Source organism: Neopsephotus bourkii, unplaced genomic scaffold (assembly GCF_033783945.1).
Source record: "Neopsephotus bourkii isolate Nb327-2 ecotype Australia unplaced genomic scaffold, CSIRO-AGI_Nbou_v1 NB_962, whole genome shotgun sequence".
NCBI lineage: Eukaryota > Metazoa > Chordata > Aves > Psittaciformes > Psittacidae > Neopsephotus > Neopsephotus bourkii.
The window spans coordinates 2,805,252-2,825,612 of record NW_026901456.1 but is presented as its reverse complement, the minus strand read 5'-3'; the positions used below and the strand labels follow the sequence as shown (position 1 = coordinate 2,825,612).

Genomic DNA, 20,361 nt, shown 5'->3' with positions numbered 1-20,361 from the left:
TAAGCCAGGGGTGAACAGGCACGCAGCCACAACAGTGTTGTTCAATGAACAAGCAAGAGAATGGGTTCGTGGACACTGTTGTGCTGGGGGCTTTTTGTCTGTCCCAAGAGTGTCAGGTGAGTAAAACCTGGGAAATAACAAAAAGATGTGAGGCCGGGCAGTGGCAAGGCAGAGCTTGGTTGCTGCTGGCTGGAGCTGGGCATGGCCGAAGTCAGGGAGTGCTTTATTAAGTGTGCAGAAGTGGAGATAAGGCTTTTAAAAGTCTTATCCACTTCCTTTTTGGCACATTCCTTCTGGAGCAGGCTGCGTGCCTGTATGACGGTTATCCAATTTTCAGCTACTTGTTAGTGTTTAGCTGGTGTTCCATGGTGTAAGTGGATTTTTGCTCTTTCTGGGTGACCCATCCTTTCCTGAAGTTGAAGGGAAACGTATTGCAAGTGCATGCACAGTATGGTGAGCTGTCTGCAAAGTATCAAACATGAACTGCTTAAAATACTTAGTTTATTTTTGGACTTTGATTCCATGCTGTGTTTTATATGAATAAAATTAGTTATAATGTATATTGGCTCTTAAAATGCCACTAGATATGTCTTCCTCAAATATTATTTCACAAAATAGTAGCACCAAAGCTAAGCATTTTTCAGCTTGCATATCCTGCACATCCTGCGTCTCTGCAGGTTTAGATTAACATATATTAATTGTCAGCTCTTTATCCCTTTCCAGCAGAGCAGGTAATTTAGGCAGGGTGGGTTTTTTTTGCCTATGCTGAAACCATGCTTTAACCTACTGAGCTTTGTGAATTTGGAGCTGTTGGGATCAAAATCACACCAGTTGAAATCTAATGCAGGCTTAACCTAAAAGTTTGGGTATGGCTTATACTTAAGAGTACAGTGAGTACAGGTGGAATCTTGCTGAGAAATAAAGGAATGACTTTGAGTAATAAATCTGAGCCCTCAGTGGCACATCATTACCAGAAGCTGATCAAGTTGGAAATCGGCTGGTTCAAATTGCTGCTTCTTCCTGCCCTCAACTTACAACAATTTCTTTCTTCCTCATTAAGAGTTAAACCTCAGCTACTGAAGATTAATATTTTTCCTATAATAAACAGTGTCCAAGAGGCATTTTTGTATAAACAGTCAGTTACAATTAGTTTGTTGCTTACACTTGTGTCCTCAGGAAAATTATCCTTTGCATGATAAGCATCTCTACTAATATGACTTGCAGTGGTACACCCTGATGAACATTTACAACCATTAAGATACCTTTAAGGAAAGCGACTGTATTATGGCTGGAAATCGTTTACTTATCACGAGCATGGTTAATGCTCCTCTTGGGCTTGATGGCGTTGTAGGTGCACTGAGAAGGAAAGATGGCTTTGCATGAACGAACTGTGCAGCTTAAAAAACGCAGAGATTTTGTCAGCACTGGGTCATCATGTAGGTGTAGGGTAGTGCAGGTTCTGGCTGAGGTTGTTGCTACAAGCTGGAGGGTGGGAGTGATCTCCCAAGGGTCAGGGCTCTGCCTCCCAACTGCGAGGTGATGATGTGTTTTTTGCGTTGTTTTGGTTGTTATCTCTCTGCATATTCTCTGTTTGAACAGGCTAATTTTGAATCAGTTATTTTAGTATGCACTGGTAGGCTATGGAGGCAGTGCTGAGAAGTTACTAAATCTGGATTAAGGATACCATGGCAGAATTAGACACAGGAGGTTGGAGAGGTGTGATAAAGTGCAGCAGCTCTTTTCCTGCCCGTGCCCCCTCTAGGTCTCTGGGAGGTCTGGAGGCAAGGGCAGCTGCTGCTTTGGCAATCCTGGAAGCCTGGGGCTGTTGTCACTGACACCAGAGTCTATACCTGCTCCAAACTTTTCAGCATAACAAAAGACGCTGTACTGTGATCGAACACCAGGAGGTGAAGAGGGGATAATTGTCTTTGTATATAGACAGCTTATGAAACATTAAAGAAACAGCCTAGATGTAGCAACTCTAAAAAGCCTGACTTACAGGGAGGAAATTCACCCTGCAAAGCTTGTTTCCAGACACAGAACACAGTTTCCCAAAGAGCTTGCGTTTGAAGCTGTGAGAGGCTTTGGTTCCCCAGATGGCTCTGCTTCCCTGAAAAACAGCTTAAACGGTTTCTGTCTCCCTGTTGTCTCCTTGGTTGTGTTGACACAGGACTTTTGCAAAGTAGATTAGGGAACTGGCAGAGGGCTGGGGTGTGTGTTTTATTTGCAGAGTCATTTTTTGTTCCATTCTTGAGCCTTGTTTGTTTTTCAATCTTAAGTGCTGGACAGCTTATTTTGATTAAAGTTCATGCTTATCCGAAACCAGGAATGTTATTGAACAGCACTTCAATTAACTTGAGTTGTGCAACTCTTCCCACCACCCCTTCCTGAGTCCCCAGTCCCTGAGACATAGGATAGACAGATACATGAACTGATGTGTGTACTTCTGGACTTTGGCACCTGCTAAAAAGCCCCAGCCTGCAACTGCTTAACTGCAAAGGCTTCTCAGCTCCATTGTTCCTATAGGTCTTACTTAAAATATTACTGCTCGTCTTTCCTCTTCCTTCTTTTTAAAGAGTACAGAGCAGGTCGCTGCTTTCTGTCGCAGTCTGCATGAAATGAACCCTTCTGATTCAAGTGCTCATCCTCAGGAATTTACAGGACCCCAGCTGGCCACCATGAGACAACTCACAGATGCAGATAAACTACGAAAGGTTATCTGTGAACTTCTTGAGACAGAGCGCACCTATGTCAAAGTAAGGGATCTCAGTGTGTTGTTTTCAGCCTAATAATATTTCTCCTTCTGGCAAATTTTGTTTCTTTTCTAATACTTAAAATTATGTTTCATGCATGTGTCTCTTAATTAGCTTACTATTCTAGGGACAGATAGTAGAACTAAATGTAATTTAAATGCCTGAAAAAAATAGTTTTTCCAAATTCTTAATGCTGTCATTTTGAAATTACTTAGGTGGTGTTCAAAGGAGCACTGCTCAGTGAGATCCAGTATTGATTTCTTAAATAAAACCATGTAAAGGTTTCCTTTTACTACCTTAAATTCTGTGAAATCTGATTATTTTGTCTTATGTGTGTAAGGGAACAATTCATAGACTACGTAAATGGTGATCTTTGCTACTTCAGTAAACATTCAAAGGCAGTTTGTTGTACCAACATGGGAGTCTTTTTCTGATTGTTTAGGACTTAAATTGTCTAATGGAGAGATACCTGAAGCCTCTACAAAAGGAAACGTTTCTCACACCAGATGAGGTATGTTAATACCTGTTGTTTATCTTTTTGCTGGATAGCTTATGCACACCCCTCTGCTTCACCCACCCCCCGGCTTGACTTGCTTCTCTGAGCAAGGGCTATCAAGACATTTTGAATTCTATTTCTTTTAAGATACTACATTGAGTAGAATATGAAAATACTGCTCAGTAATGTACAGTCTGTAGGGTTATGTTGTTTGGGATTTTTTTACACTGATATCACACTGGTCATACAATTGGACTGAGAATTACCGAAGATCTAGAAAATGTGATTTAGCTGCAAAGTGATACTTTCAGCATCTTGCTTTTTTGTTTTGTTTGTTGTTGGCTTTTTTTCCTTACTAGCTGGACGTTCTCTTTGGAAATCTGACTGAAATGGTAGCATTCCAGGTAGAGTTCTTGAAAACTCTTGAAGATGGAGTAAGGCTGGTTCCAGACCTGGAAAAGCTTGAAAAAGTTGAGCAATTTAAGGTAATCTCCTTGTTTACATTCCAGGTAGTCCTTTAACACTCGTCATGTTACTTCTCTGACTGCTGTCACTGTTAATGTAAAAACCTACATCTACTTACTCAAGAATAATTTTTAGAGAATACTGGAGCTGTTTGGAAAACATACTGCTACAGTTGTAGTTTGTGCTACATTTAGCCATATAGAGCACTGGAAATCTGTAACACCATGTGCTTTTAGGTGCTGTTCTTGCCCTTCTGCCAGATTTCATGTCTCAGGCAATTAGGCAAAGCTATAACTGGGAAGTTCCATAAAATATTGGTTCTCACAAGTCTAATGTAGTAGCTCAGAAGCCCACTAGAACTGTAAATTGAATTTTGTATTTGTGCTTTTGATGTATAGCAGAAATGCACAGCAGATAGTTTCAGCTATCAGCAGTTGTGCATCAAATGTAGAAATGTAAACTAAAGATACATAAGCTTAGTTTAAAAAAGTGTGGAAACAGAGATTTTGGTTTATTTCTACTGCAGTGATGTACTGAATTTATGGCAAGTAGCTAATACAATGTTTTCTCTTTGGGGAATTTTACTCTTTCTTTGAGCACTCACCTTGGTAGAGGACAGGATGATGACTCAATGCATAATAATAATTCCACTAGGATTTCTCTTCAGCTAATACACAGCCCTGGAAGAACTACTGAAAGAATTTGTCTTTTTGTGCATGTCTGGCTTTGCCATCAGGTGCTTATTTAAAAATAAGCAGCAGTCATGGATGCTGCCCTCGCGTAACTAGAACACAGACTTTGTTTTGCAGGAAATGTGCCCTTAATGGAGAGCACAGAGACACTTTTTTAGTGGATGAAGCCTCTGTGACCACTGAGTACTCTGAGCTTTGAGAGGGCAGTGTGGAAGATGCCTCCTTATGGAGAGAACTCTGTCTTTTGAGTGCTGCTGCTTCCACGTCTTTCTATAAGAAGTGCATCATCTTCATTTTGAGTTCTGTCCTGTGGTTTTTGTCTCAAAGCATTGGGCAAAATGGGGTTTCTGGGCTTCATTGTTTCAGTTCTGCAGTTTGCTTTCCTCTGCTGATTGCAGGCAAGCTGAGTATGTGTTGTCTCACCCCCCCTGCTCCATGTTGTCATGTTGCTAAATGGGCCAGGAGAGCAAATGCTTGACTGTGGCATAGACATCTTAGAGAAAGGTTGTGTTTGGCCCTTAACACAAACTTACTTTCAAAAGAATAAGACCTTGATGTGTTTGTGCAGAGGGTAATAGTCTTGCATGCACTTTCTTAGTGTCTTCATCCATTACAAAGTCAGATACATCCAGTCCTTTCTGTGGTTTCTGGTCATTACTTAAATCAATAAGGTTTTGAGGTCAAGCATTTAAATGCAGTTCTGGAGCTGTGATCCTAGTTCCCTCTGGAGTCCGTAGTATCTCTAGACCAATTTAACTAGAACTGGGCTAATGATGTTAATCATGTAGCCTGAATCCAGATGCCAAGCTAGGCCTGTTTCTTGCTAGATAGGGTGAAAACACTCTAAAAATGGTGTCCTGTCATCCAGAAGACCTGGCAGAAGGGAAAATAACTGGCTTTCATGTGCTTTTTTTTTTCCTAATGCCATTTTTGTTGTTTTATTGTTTCTTTTTTTTTTTAATCCTAGAAAGTGTTGTTTTCCTTGGGTGGATCCTTTCTTTATTATGCTGACCGGTTCAAGCTGTACAGTGCCTTCTGTGCCAGCCACACAAAAGTCCCCAAAGTACTGGTGAAAGGTAAGAAACACATGCAGAACAGACAGACCTCGCCATACAGAGAGATGTGGCAGCAACTTGTTTGTTTAGCTGGTGCAGGTTGTCATTGTGAATGATGAAAGATGGCTACTATACCCCAAACCATGCAACTTATAAGGGCGAGTTGTAGTGGAGGAATGGGGGCACACATGTGTCCGGTTGCTTTCCAAGAGCCCTCACAGTAAGGAAGAGCATTTGGCCTGAGAAGCTGCAGAGAGCTCTGGGTGTTCTTGGACCACCATCTATGTAATGGTACCTAGGTGGCTCATAACAAGAGGTCATTAACCTCACATGTAGGTTCCCCCCCCCCCCCCCAGTTATTTTATTCTCCAGAGGTCATTAACCTCACGTGTAGGTTTCCCCCCCCCCCCCAGTTATTTTATTCTCCCCTGACATGTTTAGTTTCTTTTCAGTCATGTGGAGAGTGGAAAGATTTCATAAATGGGCAATGTGGTGTGTGCTAAAGGATCTCTGTGTACTTTGGAACCAGTAGTGGTGACTCTTGTAAAGACCTCTGGATCCTCCTACATTCTGTGCTGTGAATCCTTGCTGTGAATCCCACTGAAGCTCTGGCTGATTTGGTTGAATGCTGATACCCACTAGGAGAGATCAGCCTGGGAGAATGTTTTATGGGAGCTGTCTTAACTATATTAACTTCACTATGCTCTGTCTCTCCCCTATTCTTCCTCTCACCTTTGTTCCAATTTGGCTGAGAAGTTTCCATGTCCTAGCAGAGCTTGGCTTGCTGAGATGAAGATAAATGAACTGTGGTCTGGCTTATAAATGCTCATGGGCCTCCATGCCTTGGAGTGATGCTTTTTCCCCTGTGAAAGTTAATCTCTTGGAGTTTGCAGTGCTTCGTGCAATTCATTTTTGGCCAAGACATTAAATAAACAAATGGTTTCAGTTGTAGGAGCAATGTCATTAGGGAGGAACTCCTATGTTTTAAAAGAACATCTGGATGCCTAACAATCAGGAGTTTTGGTGTTTGGTTTAGTTTCTTGGTTGGTTTGGTTTTGTTTGGGTTTTTTTGTTTTGTTTTGTTTTGTTTGTTTTTTTCATTTCTACTTATAAATTCTTATTTACCATGCTGCAAAGAATACTTGGCAGCTCTGTGGAATGCATGAATAAATGACTTGTTGATAGTCACATCCATGCTTTCTTTTGGCATTATTTTGTTAGACCTTAATGTTAATGCTGTAGACTAGGTAGATGAGGTTGGTTTGCTTTGCTTTGTCTTTGCTAATTGTGTTTACAAATGAGAAATGGTTATGTTTGAATTCTGGCACAAACGGAACTCGGTATTTTATTCCAGTGATAAATCTGGATAAGCCTGGGAGTGTATTTCAAGTGTAATTTGGTGTCCTCAGATGATGTGCAGGTGGCTTTTGAATTAGAAACTGAAGTTGCTTTATTGAAATCAGGTGACTGTCTGCAAAAAACCCACCCAACCTTGGTAGAGAACATGGCCCTAATAAAAGCAATTGTGTGGAAATGTTCCTGCAGTGAATAACTTTAACGTCTAAAAAAAAAAGCCACCTTTCTCCGTGCTTCTCTCCCTATGTTCAAGTTTATGCTCCAGTGGAGGGAGCAACAGAAAATATGGTACTTTTATAAATTGAGTAGCAGTCAGATAGAAAAGATGATAGAAATCAGATGTCCAGTCTACCTGTGCTCTGAAATACGGTGTACTATCAGATGTTTGCTCCCTGCTGCCTCCATACTAGCTCTTGATTTTTGTTGTTCAGCACTGCATTTTAAGGTTTAATAACCAAACTCGCCAATATTACAGGTATACCTGTCAGACCAGACTCATGAGTACTGATTTCTTAAAAATAACCAATTTGAGCCCTTTCTTAAAGGAAACAGATGATTAAAACAATTTATGCTACTCTATAATAGTTGCTAGGTCAACTCAATTTTCAGTATCCACAGATATACCGTGGATAGTGAAAATAAAATCTGTATGTGTTAATACAGTAGGTGGGTGCCTGCTGTTAAATTATAAATAGCATATCTGTGGCAAAGTTTCAGTAACTTAAAACCTGAAGTGCATAAATCCAGTACTGTAGACTTGATAAATCTGCACTTCCTTGCAAAATGTTTCTGTATATGTGAATTTAAAACTGGAAAAGTCACTTTGTCAGAGCAGCTTTTACAGTTTTTGATTTATCCAATTGCTTCATTTTAATCTTCCAGCCAAGACAGACACTGCTTTCAAGGCATTTCTGGATGCTCAGAATCCTCGACGGCAGCACTCCTCCACACTGGAGTCTTACCTCATCAAACCCATCCAGCGGATACTGAAATACCCTCTCCTGCTGAAGGAGCTCTTTGCTCTAACTGATGTAGACAGTGAAGAACATTATCACCTTGATGGTAGGCAGCTAACCTAAATTGCTTTTCCCTGTTTAACCTCTGATCTTTAGCCCTCCTCCTCCTCCTCCCTCTTCCTCTCAGAGGCTTAAAAATACTTTTTTTTTTTCCCACTTTCTTTTAGTGGCCATAAAAACAATGAACAAAGTTGCCAGCCACATTAATGAAATGCAAAAAATCCATGAAGAATATGGGGCAGTGTTTGACCAACTCATAGCAGAACAAACAGGGGAGAAAAAAGAGGTAACGTGATGAAATTTAAGAGAAAAAAGGCTGTTATTTTAGTGCCTGTAGCATGAATGTTAAATTGTATCAAGTATTTACCTTTCGTGCTGTGTCATTTAAGTGGATTCTGGTGTAAACAGATAAAGCCCACTCCAATTCAAAAACTGGCTTTCCATGTATGATTGGGCAAGTGGGACCAATCTAAAGAAGCAGCGGGTTAATTCACCAACATGAATTAAACAATGTTGTGCTCGAGTCAAAATCACATCCTAACCTGCTGCTCACTATGATGATGTCCATGCCTTATCTCTCCTTGTTCCACACAAATAATGTCATCCCATCAATCTGAGTGGACTGTCATGCTGAGGCAAGTCTGTACTTATCTCTTTAGTCAATTTAAAGAGCTCAAAATGTGAGGTGCAGTGTGTGAGAAACTGCTGTGTGGCTCAGTACTGGCTGACCATCTCAGAAACCTGTGGAAGGTATCTTGAAGTTTCAGGCTGAGACCTGGACTCTCCATTTACTGGTAAAACGTAGGTCTGCGGTCCAGCAGCCCAGGGAAGGAGGGTGGTGGACAGTAAAAAGGGCATTAAGTAAGGTCAAGGGAGACTTAAGAGAGGTAGAAACACTAAAGGGCCAATGGGAGCAGTGATGTGGGTGAAGGCTGGAGACAGACATGACCATGTGAAGTAATAGTAATGAGGTTTTGCTAGCAGCCAGGATGAAGTTACACACAGAAGAGGCGTTGGGCTACAAAGTGAAGGAGGTCTGGGACTGAGTAGTGTTGAAGTAGTGTTGACATAATTGAGAAGCATGAGAGCTGGATAGTGGCAGCAAGGAGGATCTGGTGATGGGTAGAGGGCAGAGACGAGGGTTGGTGCTGGCAAGCAATGGTAGAGACAGCGTGTCAGTATATCTGTTGGGAGGGTAATCTGGTGTTAATCTGGGAAAGGAGGCAGTTAATACATCTGTTACTGTTGCTGTTCTAATTGGGGAGCCCTCAGATAGTTGTACAGACGGTGTTTGTGGTGGCCTTTGGTAAAAGTCAGACTTCACTGGCAGGAGGATTGGGGAATGGGGTAACAGCCCCTAGACTGGGGATAATCCTTCATTTCTCACTTTGGGAGACCGTAAATCAAAGTGAAAGATTTGGTTGCTGCAGTATTAGTAGGTATCTCCCAACAATTGTTATGAACTCCTTTATTAGTCTGTTTCCAGCAATGTGGTTTCCACAGATGAGCCATAGGGTGAAATCAAGAGCCATAGCAACTGTGGGGAGAAGTGCTTTGTTTGCTTCACATAATGTGGTCTCTAAATTTTACCGCAAACTATGTGTGTGGGATGGGGGCTATGCTTAAATGTTCAAACAAATGAAAGGGAGCTGGTAGGGAGAAAGATGGACAAAGAGAAGAAAAAATGCAAGGAAAATACCTGGGTTTGCCCTGAGTTCCCACCAAATTATGAGAGTCAGACTCTGAGTTTGACTTTTCCTAATTTATGCTCACCAGTTAAGGGTTTACATGCATCTGTTGCCCACTGTCACAGCCTGTTTGCACATGCTTGCAGTCATCTGATGAAATATTCCAGAAGTTTGCATGTGGGGCTTTTTATTGTTCATTTGGGAATAAATTTCAGTCCAATTTTCTTGAACTGAAAATTCAAATAAGCTTACTTGAACTGATTACACGTTGTGTCTTTGTGCATGTCTTTGTGTTGACAGGTTGCAGACCTTTCAATGGGAGACTTGCTCTTGCATAATACAGTGATATGGCTGAATCCTCCTGCCTCACTGGGGAAATGGAAGAAGGAACCTGAGCTGGCAGCATTTGGTTTGTATCCTAGTAATTTTATTTTCAATGCCTAAAAGACTGTGACTTTGCAGATATTTGTTGAAGGTAGTTGAGCATTGCTATCCGCAGGGTTGGCTGGAACTTTAAACTGTATTTGTCTCTTTGCTGCAGTGGTCAAATTCTCTTTGTGTTGATCTAAAACTGGTCAAGAATTTGGAGATAACTGCTGTAATAGTGCAAGAGTTTCTTAAACCTGTATCCAAGGCTATGAAATGAGAACTATATAGAAAGGTATTTTTTCTCTGAAAAGATACAGCTCAGTAGTCTGGTCAATGCCAAGTAACTCTAGTTCACATCCTATAGAATGGGATGGGGGCTTGCAGAGGCTTTGCCTTTTTTCTCCGTGCCTTCTGCCAGAAAGAACTTGTCTATCTAAGCTTTAAAAAGTGCTTAAAAGCTAAGCCAGGACTCCCAGTGGCTTGCTTTGGAGTGGTCTGTTTCCCTCCAAGCAGAGGTCTCTCTTGGGTGGTCAGACTAGAAATTGAGACTGCTGTTGGCACAGATCTCGAGGTCTTTCCACTGAATGGAAGTATGTTCCCATGGAAAGGTACGTGATAGCTTGTATTGGCTAAATTGCACATGTCTCTTATTTTCAGAATTCTGTCAAGTAATGCAGAGTGTGCTAAGCTTTCTTTATTTGTTCCTAAATTCTTTAGAGGCAGTGGGCTTTTTCCTTGTTGTTTCCAGAAAGTGATGCTGGTTAGGAAGCCAGTGATTTTTTTGTTTGTTTTATATGAAACACATAACAAATGCAGACTTTCAGCTTGTCTCTGGAAGAATATAGAAAAATTGCCTTCCTATAAGCTGGGAAAGCACCTGGTCATACCCTGAAGCTGAGTGGCCTCATGAAAGCTGCTAAGAATGTGCAGCAACTCTTAATTACTCCAAAAACGTCTTTGAATTAGTTTCATAAGGTGTCCAAAATTAAGTGTCCGTGCAATTCAGTCTGAAAACAAAGGCTGCACTTGAGACCTGAAAAAAGAGATAGCAAGAAAAACTGGAGTCTTGAAAGACAAACTCCAGCTCCATATGGAGGTTATGTGGCAAAAGAGAAACTGGATTACAGCTCTGCTTGCCAGTGGTGCTCACTTTTTGATTCAGTATAGATCTCTGTCCCACCTGCGAGTAGTTCAAATCCTGTCCATGCTGACTGGCTGCCCGTAGCTGGATGCTCCTTATTTGTCTAAGGTGAACTTAGGTAGGGGGATTAAAGTTTTCTAAATTTTCATAGGGAACTGTTGCTGTTCGAATAGTTGTTCTGATAATAATAACTTCAACTCTTAAGTTTCAAGTGACTTTGAAGTAGCCTGTTTTTGTGTGGTAAAAGCTGTTGAGCTTGGGTGTTTTTGGAAGAGTATGCAAGAGAGCTGGTAGGTTTACTCCTGCCTTCCCTCCCTGACTCAGGCAAGGGCTGTCTGAACAGTTGAAAGGTCTGCGTGGATGGGCATAGAGGAGACCCATTTGCATCCTTACTGACTACATGGCTTTTGTTTCTCACTTTCTCTAGTGTTCAAAACTGCTGTGGTCCTTGTGTACAAGGATGGTTCCAAACAGAAGAAGAAACTTGTAAGTTGCATGGACTATTTTGGTGATGCTATGTGCACTTGTAGTGCTGCGATCAAGATTTGCTTTCCATGAAGCTGTGATGCTAGAGTGTGCTTATATGTGATCCTTGTTCTCAGCCATACAAGTGAGGTTCTGGGTAATGCCAAGTGGCCTGCTGTTCATCCTGGGTGCAGCAGTCTGAAAGCGTTCATTTAGTTTATCCTTTGCTCTCTCTCACGTTGCTTGTGCCATCCACCCCATGCTGTGGAGTGGACTTTCATGAAACAAGGTATCACCTTGAACATCTCTCTTGTGTTTGACTCTTTGGTCAGTGTATATGAACCAAATATGAGAGCTGATGTCTGTCATTTTTCCTAGGGAAAAACAATGCCCTCGTTTCAGTCCTGGCTGTTGCATGCCTGGCTGAGCAAGTGCTGGCTGCTCTCAGCTAAATTAAATGAGCCTACATTATATACGTACCAGTGGATCCTACTGGAGTTTGGGTTTAAAAGTTAAAGCTAAGCTTGACGGTAAACACATACTACAATAGGGAACACAGTTTATATTATTGCAGAAGACGTTTTGGTTCCCATGTATGGCATAAACTGAAGTGTGATTTGAAATGCTTATATGGTTTGTCAGCTGGCCACAAGATAACTTTGGAGTAACTAAAGCAAAACTAATGCATGTTTGTGCACGTATGTGCACTTGGAGGAGAGAATGCGGCACTGGTCTCAAATGACTATTGAAATCATTAATAAGATTGATTGGCCTAATGGTTGCTTTTGTCTGGATTTTAGCAAGTTCTTGATGGATAGGCACTTCAGTGACACTGGTTACTAGGATGCTGTAGTGAGAAGAATTGCAACAAGTCTCTAGCTGGACATTCTCCATGCAGGGCACAGGAGAACTTTGTGTCTATCTCAGGGTGTCTCATTTCCTAATGGTATTTTGAAATTCTTCCAGGGAGGATCACATAGAGCTTCAATTTATGAAGACTGGGATCCATTCCGCTTTCGCCACATGATACCTTTAGAAGCACTGCAAGTTCGTGCATTGGCAAGTGCAGGTAATGTTCCTGCTGCATGAATTTGGCAGGGTTCTAAGTGTTTGGCCAGGGGGCGTTCACTGACTGATGTTTGTCCTTAGTCCATGTGCATGCAGTTTCTGGGACCTGAAAAAGGAACCCTTAACCTCAACATGCATAATAGTCCCGGAGAGAGAGATGAAGGAGCAAAAGCTCCAGCTGTGTATCTTTGGTTTGTCAGTACTTTTTCTGAAGCTAGGCAGGGTTCTGGGAAAACAGGGCAAAGTTGTTGCTGACTCTGGTTCACTCTGTTCCTCTTCTGGAGACTAGAAGGCAGTCTTGCAGCCGTGAGACAGCAGAGCTAGTGAATTCTTGCTTTTTGTGGTTGATGGCTTCATGTGAAACTTGTAGTTTTAAAAATTTTGTAATTTTAAACAATTTGCTCCCTTTCTAATGCATAAGAGAAATTGGAAAGAATATGGGAGGTAGCTGTAGAATGTTACATTGCGCTACGGAATACCTGAAAAGCTGGATTGTTTTTGTTTGGATGTTGTCTTTTGGGTTTTGGTTTTGGTTTGAGATTTTGGGGGGGGGTTTCCCCATATTTTTTATGTGACTGAGTGCATATAAAATACTACTATTTTTTGGCAAGTTTAAGTCTGTTGTTTCATCGGTCAGTTGCCCACTGCTGTCTTTCAGCCATGGCATAATATTATCAGCAGAATTATTGAAGAAATAATCAAGTTTAAATATAAGAAACCTATATGAAGTTCTGCTTGCTTTTCACCTTAGATGCAGAAGCCAATTCTGTATGTGAGATTGTCCATGTTAAATCTGAGTCTGAAGGCAGGCCAGAAAGAACGTTTCACCTTTGCTGTAGGTAAGTGTGTTACTGTCTTTTCAATGGCAGCTGCATCTCTGGACCCCAGCTTGCCTGTGTCTTTGCTTTAAGGCAATCTGTGAAGAGCAAGCTAGGAAAGCGGGGAGAGGGTGTTAAAGCCTTATTTCTAGCAAGAAGAATTTCTTAAAATGGATTAAAATAAAGGCATATATTTGATCAGCCTTGCACCATTATGGAAATATCCTTATTACAGTTTTTCTTCTAAAATTTACATCCAGTTAAATGCCAGCAGTGCATCTTTATGCCAGGTAGCTTCTAATGTGTCATGTTTAGCTGGCACCTTCCATGCCACCACAATCTTGACTCTTGCTCTTTAGGGCATTGCTCTCTCCTTAAGTAAGCTTTGTCCATCTTCATCGTGGTAGTTGCGCTGATGTGTTTTAGAGTTCAAATTAAGAACGTGGTACACAAGCAAACCAGGATCCAGCAGAGCTGATACCAAGCCAATTCCTACTACTAGCTAGTAGAGAGTTGCAGGACTTCTGCTTGGTGTGTGTTAACAGGAGACCAACGATTTAATTAGTCACCATAGGTCAGCTTGATGTGTATCTGACAAAGAGAAGTGTGTGATAGGTAATGGAGGGAAAGGAAGCCCCGGGGGGGTAAATGGCTAAATGTTTTGTTAATGAACAGTGTATTTGTTTCCTTGGATGCCCATTGTAATGACTATTGATTTAGCTTTGCTTTGCAAATTCTGCATTATATTGAGTCTTCTCTGGGGGAAGTGCATGGAAATCAGTTTGTGCTGTCTTAAATTACAGAAGTGGCCATTATTTATCTCATTTACAGAGAGCTTTTAGCAGTTCCCAAGAGATAACACTGTCTTTTATATTCTTGCCTATGTTTCAGTTCACCAGAACACAGGAAGGACTTTCTGAAGGCAGTGCACTCGATTTTACGGGATAAACACAGAAGACAACTTCTTAAAACCGAAAGTTTGCCCTCATCCCAGCAATATGTTCCTTTTGGTGGAAAAAGATTGTGTGCTCTAAAAGGTGCAAGGCCAGCCATGAACAGGGCAGGTACTGTAGGGCTACAGACTTTCAAGATCCCAGTAACCCCAGCACCGTTGTAGGACATGTGGCGGTGTCTGTTACTTGTATATTAGGATTAGTATTTTCTCCTGCGTATGTAAAAACTGCTTGTTTTCCATGCTTCACCTCCTTGAGAGCCTTACATTGCCTCTGTTTACCTTGCATTGCACTCAAGGCTCAGCTTCAGAGGAGTCCTTCTGGTAAGGAAGGAAGGAATGGGATCCTTGTCAATACCGATTTGGCTGTGCACTTTAATCTGGACATGGGTTTCAGCTGAACAAAGCAGAAGCCTGCTGTATATTTCTTAAAAGCATGTACAGAATTTCAAGCTAACCCTAGCACTTTTAAACTAAAATGCACAAGAAAAATCAGCTCCCCTGAGTGAGTGGCTTTGTTTGAAGAGATAGCATTGTATGTCCTCCATTTTAGCCTTTTCAGCTCTGTTGCTAAAGGGCACGTGCTTCTACTTCTCACATTTTGAGAAGCATACACTTGATACTATTCTTTTTGTAATGGCCTGTCCTAAACCATGGATTTTCCCTTTCAGTTGACTTCAGGCAAAAACAGTGAATCCCAGGGAAAAGCAGGTTTTCATTTTCAGAACACTAGATGATGGAGGGAAGAAACATTTGCTTCCAACTGAAAAGTACATGGCACCACTGCATGTTTTGTTCTGGTCTGGTTTTGGGTTTGGTTTATCTTTTTCTGCTCATTAGATCCAGCAATGTAGACCACCAGGCTTTCTGTTCCTCTTCTGTAATGGGCAGGCCAGACCAATAACATTTGCAGCATGGCTTCTCACTCGGGGTGCTGCTAGCCATCTGCCTTAGAGACACTTAAAATCGTAAGGAAGAAGAGTCAAAGGAGGGCCAAAAGGCAACTGTTTTAGCACAGTGCTTATTCAACCAGCCTGTTGGGCTAATCTGCTGCAGATGCCAAACCTTCTTTCAGTTTGGCTTGTTGGCACATTTGCATGATGAATTCTGCAGAGATTAAAATCTCCTCTTAAAGTCCAGACCTCTCACTACAGTTAAAATTTACAGCTGCTGAGCTATCATACTTAATGCATGTTTTGAGGTTCAGGAATATTAAAATGTAACCTCACCCCCAAGCTAGAGTTTAATAAATACATACTGGAAGTGCTAAGGTACTGTTTAGTGGAAGGGGACAAACTATAACCTGGAAGTTCACCTGCTTGCCGTGGAGCTACGTGTGAGTGCACATAAAGCGCTGGAATGCCTGCAGGTCCTTCAGCTGCAGGATTCATCCCGTTTTGCCTCACAAGCCTCTTATGAAGATGTTCCAACACAGAAGATGTGAATTTGCTAATTGGGCCAGTTGCAAAAGCTAGTAGACCAGCTGATGCTGAGTAAGGAACTTCTGAAAGTTTTTCTGGTACTGGGGTTTTCTGTTGTCCATCCCGTTTCCAACCCCCCAGTAGGGAGGGAGCGGGGAGGGAAGCAGCAGAACCTGGACAGGGAACTTACATCCTCATAAATAATGCAGCGATTGCAGCATTTTCAACACTGAGGTAGCTACTTGGAAACCTATAGTTTTGCTTTTACCTGGGACAAAGCAATTTCCCATGCTGAAGTGTAAGGGTAGTTGGTTTTTCGCAGTGTGCTGACAGCAGGGCACTGCGTGTGAGAAGCTGAGCTGAACAGATGCACTTTGTGCTAGCTGGCTGCCTGCCTACGGCTTAGGAGGAACAGCAGTTGTGGGCCATTAGCCCAACTGTGGATCTGAGTAGCAGAAACTCCCTTTTTCAGCTGGAGAGAGACCCGTGCTGAGGACCTGAGTGAAGTGTGACTTGTTTGCAGAGAGTATGCCGAATGACTAGGTCATTCGTGGGAGTCTGCCTGCTTTGTGCCTAGTGGTGTTAAATAAAGGGACCCTGGAAGACTGTCTTTTTAAAGAGAATTGTACCGTGTGTAAAAAGCCCGTGGGGTTTTATCTTTGTGTGTGTGCAGTGTCAGCCCCAAGCAAGTCTCTTGGGAGGAGGAGGCGGCGGCTGGCCCGAAACAGGTTTACCATTGACTCAGATGCCGTCTACACGAGCAGCCCTGAAAAAGAGCCCCAGCAGTCCACACACAGTGGGGACACTGACCGCTGGGTAGAGGAACAGTTTGACCTTGCTCAGTATGAGGAGCAGGAGGACATCAAGGAAACGGACATCCTCAGCGATGACGATGAGTACTGCGAGGCCATGAGAGGTGCTGTGGCCGACCGAGACCTTCAGGAGCGGCTGCAGGCGGCCTCCATCACAAGCAGCCAGCCGTGCCGAGGGGACCACTCACGCCCAACCATGGACACGCATGCCTCCAGGATGACCCAGCTGAAGAAGCAGGCTGCCTTTACCGGCATCAACGGCGACATGGAGGGCCACGGCGAGGAGGTCATCTGGGTCAGGCGTGAAGACTTTGTCCCTAGCAGGAAACTGAACACAGAGCTCTAAACCAGTCCCCTTCCCCACCTAGATGCGTAGGTCTCCCTGCCCTCACCCCTCCCTCCTGCCCCCGCACACTGCGGAGAGCTGATCCCGATAGATTGCACACTTGCACACACCATTTCGGCAGCTGAATTGGTCCAAAGCCATGTGGCCACACTTTAGGCAACTGTAAAATGCTCAAAACCTGGAACAGAATAAGCTTAAGGTCCTGTCTTACGTTACCAAGGGCTTTCACACTATTTTATTTATTCTAAAATAATCAGGGGCTGAAATTAAGTACGGGGAGAATATAATCACTGGAAAACAAATTACTCTGGATGTCTTAACCTACATGCAGCGAACTAGCTTAAACAGAGCACAACAGAGGGTTTTATAGCCGTAAAATGTCAGTCGTAGGCTCATCTCCTTAATGAGGAAACTGCCTTTTTATTGTGTACAGTTGCAGTACTCTTATTACTTTTCCCTCTTTAAATGTAAGAGACTATACATGTATTTTAGGAGTGTGTGAGGAAAGGTTTGGGATTTATGTTGTGTTAAGTCCTCTTGGTCTGTGGCTGGTCTAATTTAATGTCAATGTTGGAAGCTCTAGTTTTACATACTATTATAAAGATGCCAAACGCTCTTAAAAGAGATCCAAATTTAACACTTGAAGAAATATTTTTTTGTACTTTACCTGAGATGCAGGGGCACAAAGGGATGTGAGTTTTACAGCATTAGCGTAGCTCCACGTCTAGGATACAAGGCTAGCTTTTTGCAGAGGGATAGGAATGGTGGTTTTATATTAAAATATGAACTGGAAACTCTTATTTAGGTATAACTTTCTTCAGGAAGAAGATTATTGTATATGTTTGAGACTGGAGTTTAGTTAGATAATAAAAAGAATAAAATAAAATTACATGACTGAACTGTAGTGGACCAAATCGATCCGCCTCGGATGGAGGTTGGAGTGTAACCTCGCTGGAGCCAGTGTAACAACATCACAGATCCATTTGGTCCACTCTCTCTGGCAAAGTTTGGGCTTAGGGGACAGGGAATTCATGGCCAAAAAACTGACCTCATCCACTTCGCTACTGTGGGTGAAACTAGTGTATTTTAATTCCTTTATAAAAGCTTTTCCACTGCAATAGATTATGAACAAGTTCTACACAAGTGAACCTCTTTAACATTTTTAATCTTTATTTAAACATCTAAAACAGGGTAAAATGTGACTAAAATCTTGTGGGTTTTAAGCAGACTTCCAAATACGAAACACAAAATAGCACTTTTTTTTTTTTTTTTTTTAAGATTTATATAGCTTTTCCCACTTCAGTTTCACCTGTAGGAAAAAAGGAAGATTCTATGAATTTTTTTCTTTTTTTTTTCCTTTGTTTGATTTTTTGTTTGTTTTTGGTGGTATCTATTGATGTTTGACACATTAGTAGGTACTTTGAAAACCTTGAATTTTATAATAGCTTTAGGATTATATTTTATAAAATCCACTCTGACTCTATTTTAAAACATAACAAAAATTATTCTCCCCCCCAAATCCATCACTGTCTTTGTGTCCCAGCTAGCATTCTCCCCTTGCCCCCTCCTTTCTGGTTTCTGGTGCACTATACTTGATCTTATGAAAGCTTTCTCTATTAACTTTTTGCTATTTTCTGATTTCTTTTCGTAAAAGCTTTAGAAAGGTTTCTATACCCTTTGTATTATCACATCATTGTTTTATATCATCTAAGTGTCAGTTGTGTCCCAGCATATTAGAGAAGCGGAGGTTTTAGCTGTCCTGTGCTGTACCCAGTGGAATACAGTCAATACTGAAATACTGGAAGGCCGGTACTGGGAAGGTACCGTTGTTCTTGTACATAATGTCATGACATGTCTATGTCAAAGGTTCTTATATATTTCTTTTATAAGCTGAAAGAAGGTCTATTTTTATGTTTTTAGTTCTATGAATGGAACGTTGTAAATGCCTGTCAGAAATAAAATACTGGGAAAAAAAAAATAATACAAGAGAGTGGTATGTGTGTGTTCCAGCACAGGTGCCTGTCTCAGGGGAGGCAATCAAGTAGAGGCCAAATCTTACAGTAGATGAAGCTGTTGGGATTGTTCTCCTGGCTTTAAGAACCTCTAGGGAATCTCATGAAGAGTAAGTTTTCCATCCTTAGCAGAGTGTGCCCTGTATTGCGTGTATTTCCTTACAATGGGTTCAGCCTGTCTGGGCTCTGCTTTTTGGTGGGACATGAGGTCAGGGGAAAGTGACAGCTCCTTTGGCCAGCATGTGGTGAACTTCCATCTGTCCCACCTGAAAGACTAGGGCAAGCTTGTTGGCCTCCCCTCGCTCCAATTTAAACCTCAGTTTTACTTATTTATTAATTTCCTCAGTGGAAGGTGCAAGCATGGGACATTGTCTATTAGAGGATAGGAAACAAGACAGACATGAGATCAAAATGATAGATGCCAGTATTTACCCACAGTGTGCCTGTTTGAAGTGCACCTTGAGACAAAATGAAGCTTCCCTCTAGTGGCACCACTGACTTTAAAACAGCATGGTCATCAACACTGTTCCCCAAACCCATGAAGCTGCATCAACCTCTACTGAAAGCATGCTCGGTAGAGAACAAATGTGAACAAGTGTGAACTTACATTTTAAATGCCACCATCTCTGTGTAGATGTGTTCATGCGTTTGTCTCCTCCACGGGTTTAGTGTGTTTACTAACACAGCAGGGGGTTTGGAACTAGATGATCTTAAGGTCCTTTCCAACCCAAACCAGTCTGTGATTCTGTGGTAACTATTGCGATGTTTCTAGCAAGTGACTTCAGCTTTCAGCTGGTATATGAAGCTGCGTAAAGAGCTTGTCCTACTGCAATAACATCATACCTTGCATTAAAAATTCATACGATGTAGCTCACTTATCACGTAGAAGGTGTGATAGGTGAAAGTGTAATGCAATGGATCAGCTCATGTATTCTCACCTACCAGTTGCTGTAGCTTAGGAAAGAGCTCTCAGCTAAGACTCTGCTGGTATTTTGCCAGAGTGAGAATCGCTATTTTCCTTCTTATGTCTATAACTAGTCAGGCCCGTTTCTTTTTCTGCACTGATCACAAGGAACCTTAAATGCATATTTTAAAAAGAGGTAAAAAAAAAAAAAAAAGAAAAAGTAGCAAATTCCATCAGAATTCCAATTACATTGGAAGAGTTCTCTGGTCTCACCATGGCTGGTTGTTTAGCCAACCCCCCCTCCCTTTTGGGTACTGAATTTTAGTCCACATATAAAGGAGTGTGCTGTAGGTTTGTGTTTTGGGCAGCCTGGGCAGGAACTGGCCCATGGGTGAGACCTGACTCCCACCACTTCTCTTTAGGGGAACTAGAAGTAGTGATGTACTGGGTTATGTAGATTCTGGCAGATAGTCCCCAAAATCATGAGGGAACGGGTTGATTAGAAAACAAGGGTTTATTGCCAGAGCTGTGA

General features: G+C 41.9%; 1 protein-coding gene across 3 annotated transcripts in view; it reads left to right on the top strand.

Moving 5' to 3' along the window:
• The window catches only part of TIAM1 (TIAM Rac1 associated GEF 1), a 117,511-nt gene extending 100,241 nt beyond the window's left edge, over positions 1–17,270 (top strand). For 2 of the 3 annotated variants that reach the window (XM_061359015.1, XM_061359013.1), the window contains 12 exons: positions 2,577–2,756; positions 3,196–3,264; positions 3,609–3,734; positions 5,374–5,482; positions 7,700–7,879; positions 8,001–8,119; positions 9,822–9,930; positions 11,459–11,517; positions 12,463–12,565; positions 13,316–13,403; positions 14,274–14,446; positions 16,429–17,270. In XM_061359015.1, coding sequence (XP_061214999.1) covers positions 2,577–2,756; positions 3,196–3,264; positions 3,609–3,734; positions 5,374–5,482; positions 7,700–7,879; positions 8,001–8,119; positions 9,822–9,930; positions 11,459–11,517; positions 12,463–12,565; positions 13,316–13,403; positions 14,274–14,446; positions 16,429–16,913 — 1,800 coding nt within the window. In that variant the 3' untranslated portion in view covers positions 16,914–17,270. The remainder of the gene's footprint in view (positions 1–2,576; positions 2,757–3,195; positions 3,265–3,608; positions 3,735–5,373; positions 5,483–7,699; positions 7,880–8,000; positions 8,120–9,821; positions 9,931–11,458; positions 11,518–12,462; positions 12,566–13,315; positions 13,404–14,273; positions 14,447–16,428) is intronic. The other variant, XM_061359014.1, reaches the window with a different exon arrangement.
• The last annotated feature ends 3,091 nt before the right edge of the window (positions 17,271–20,361 follow it).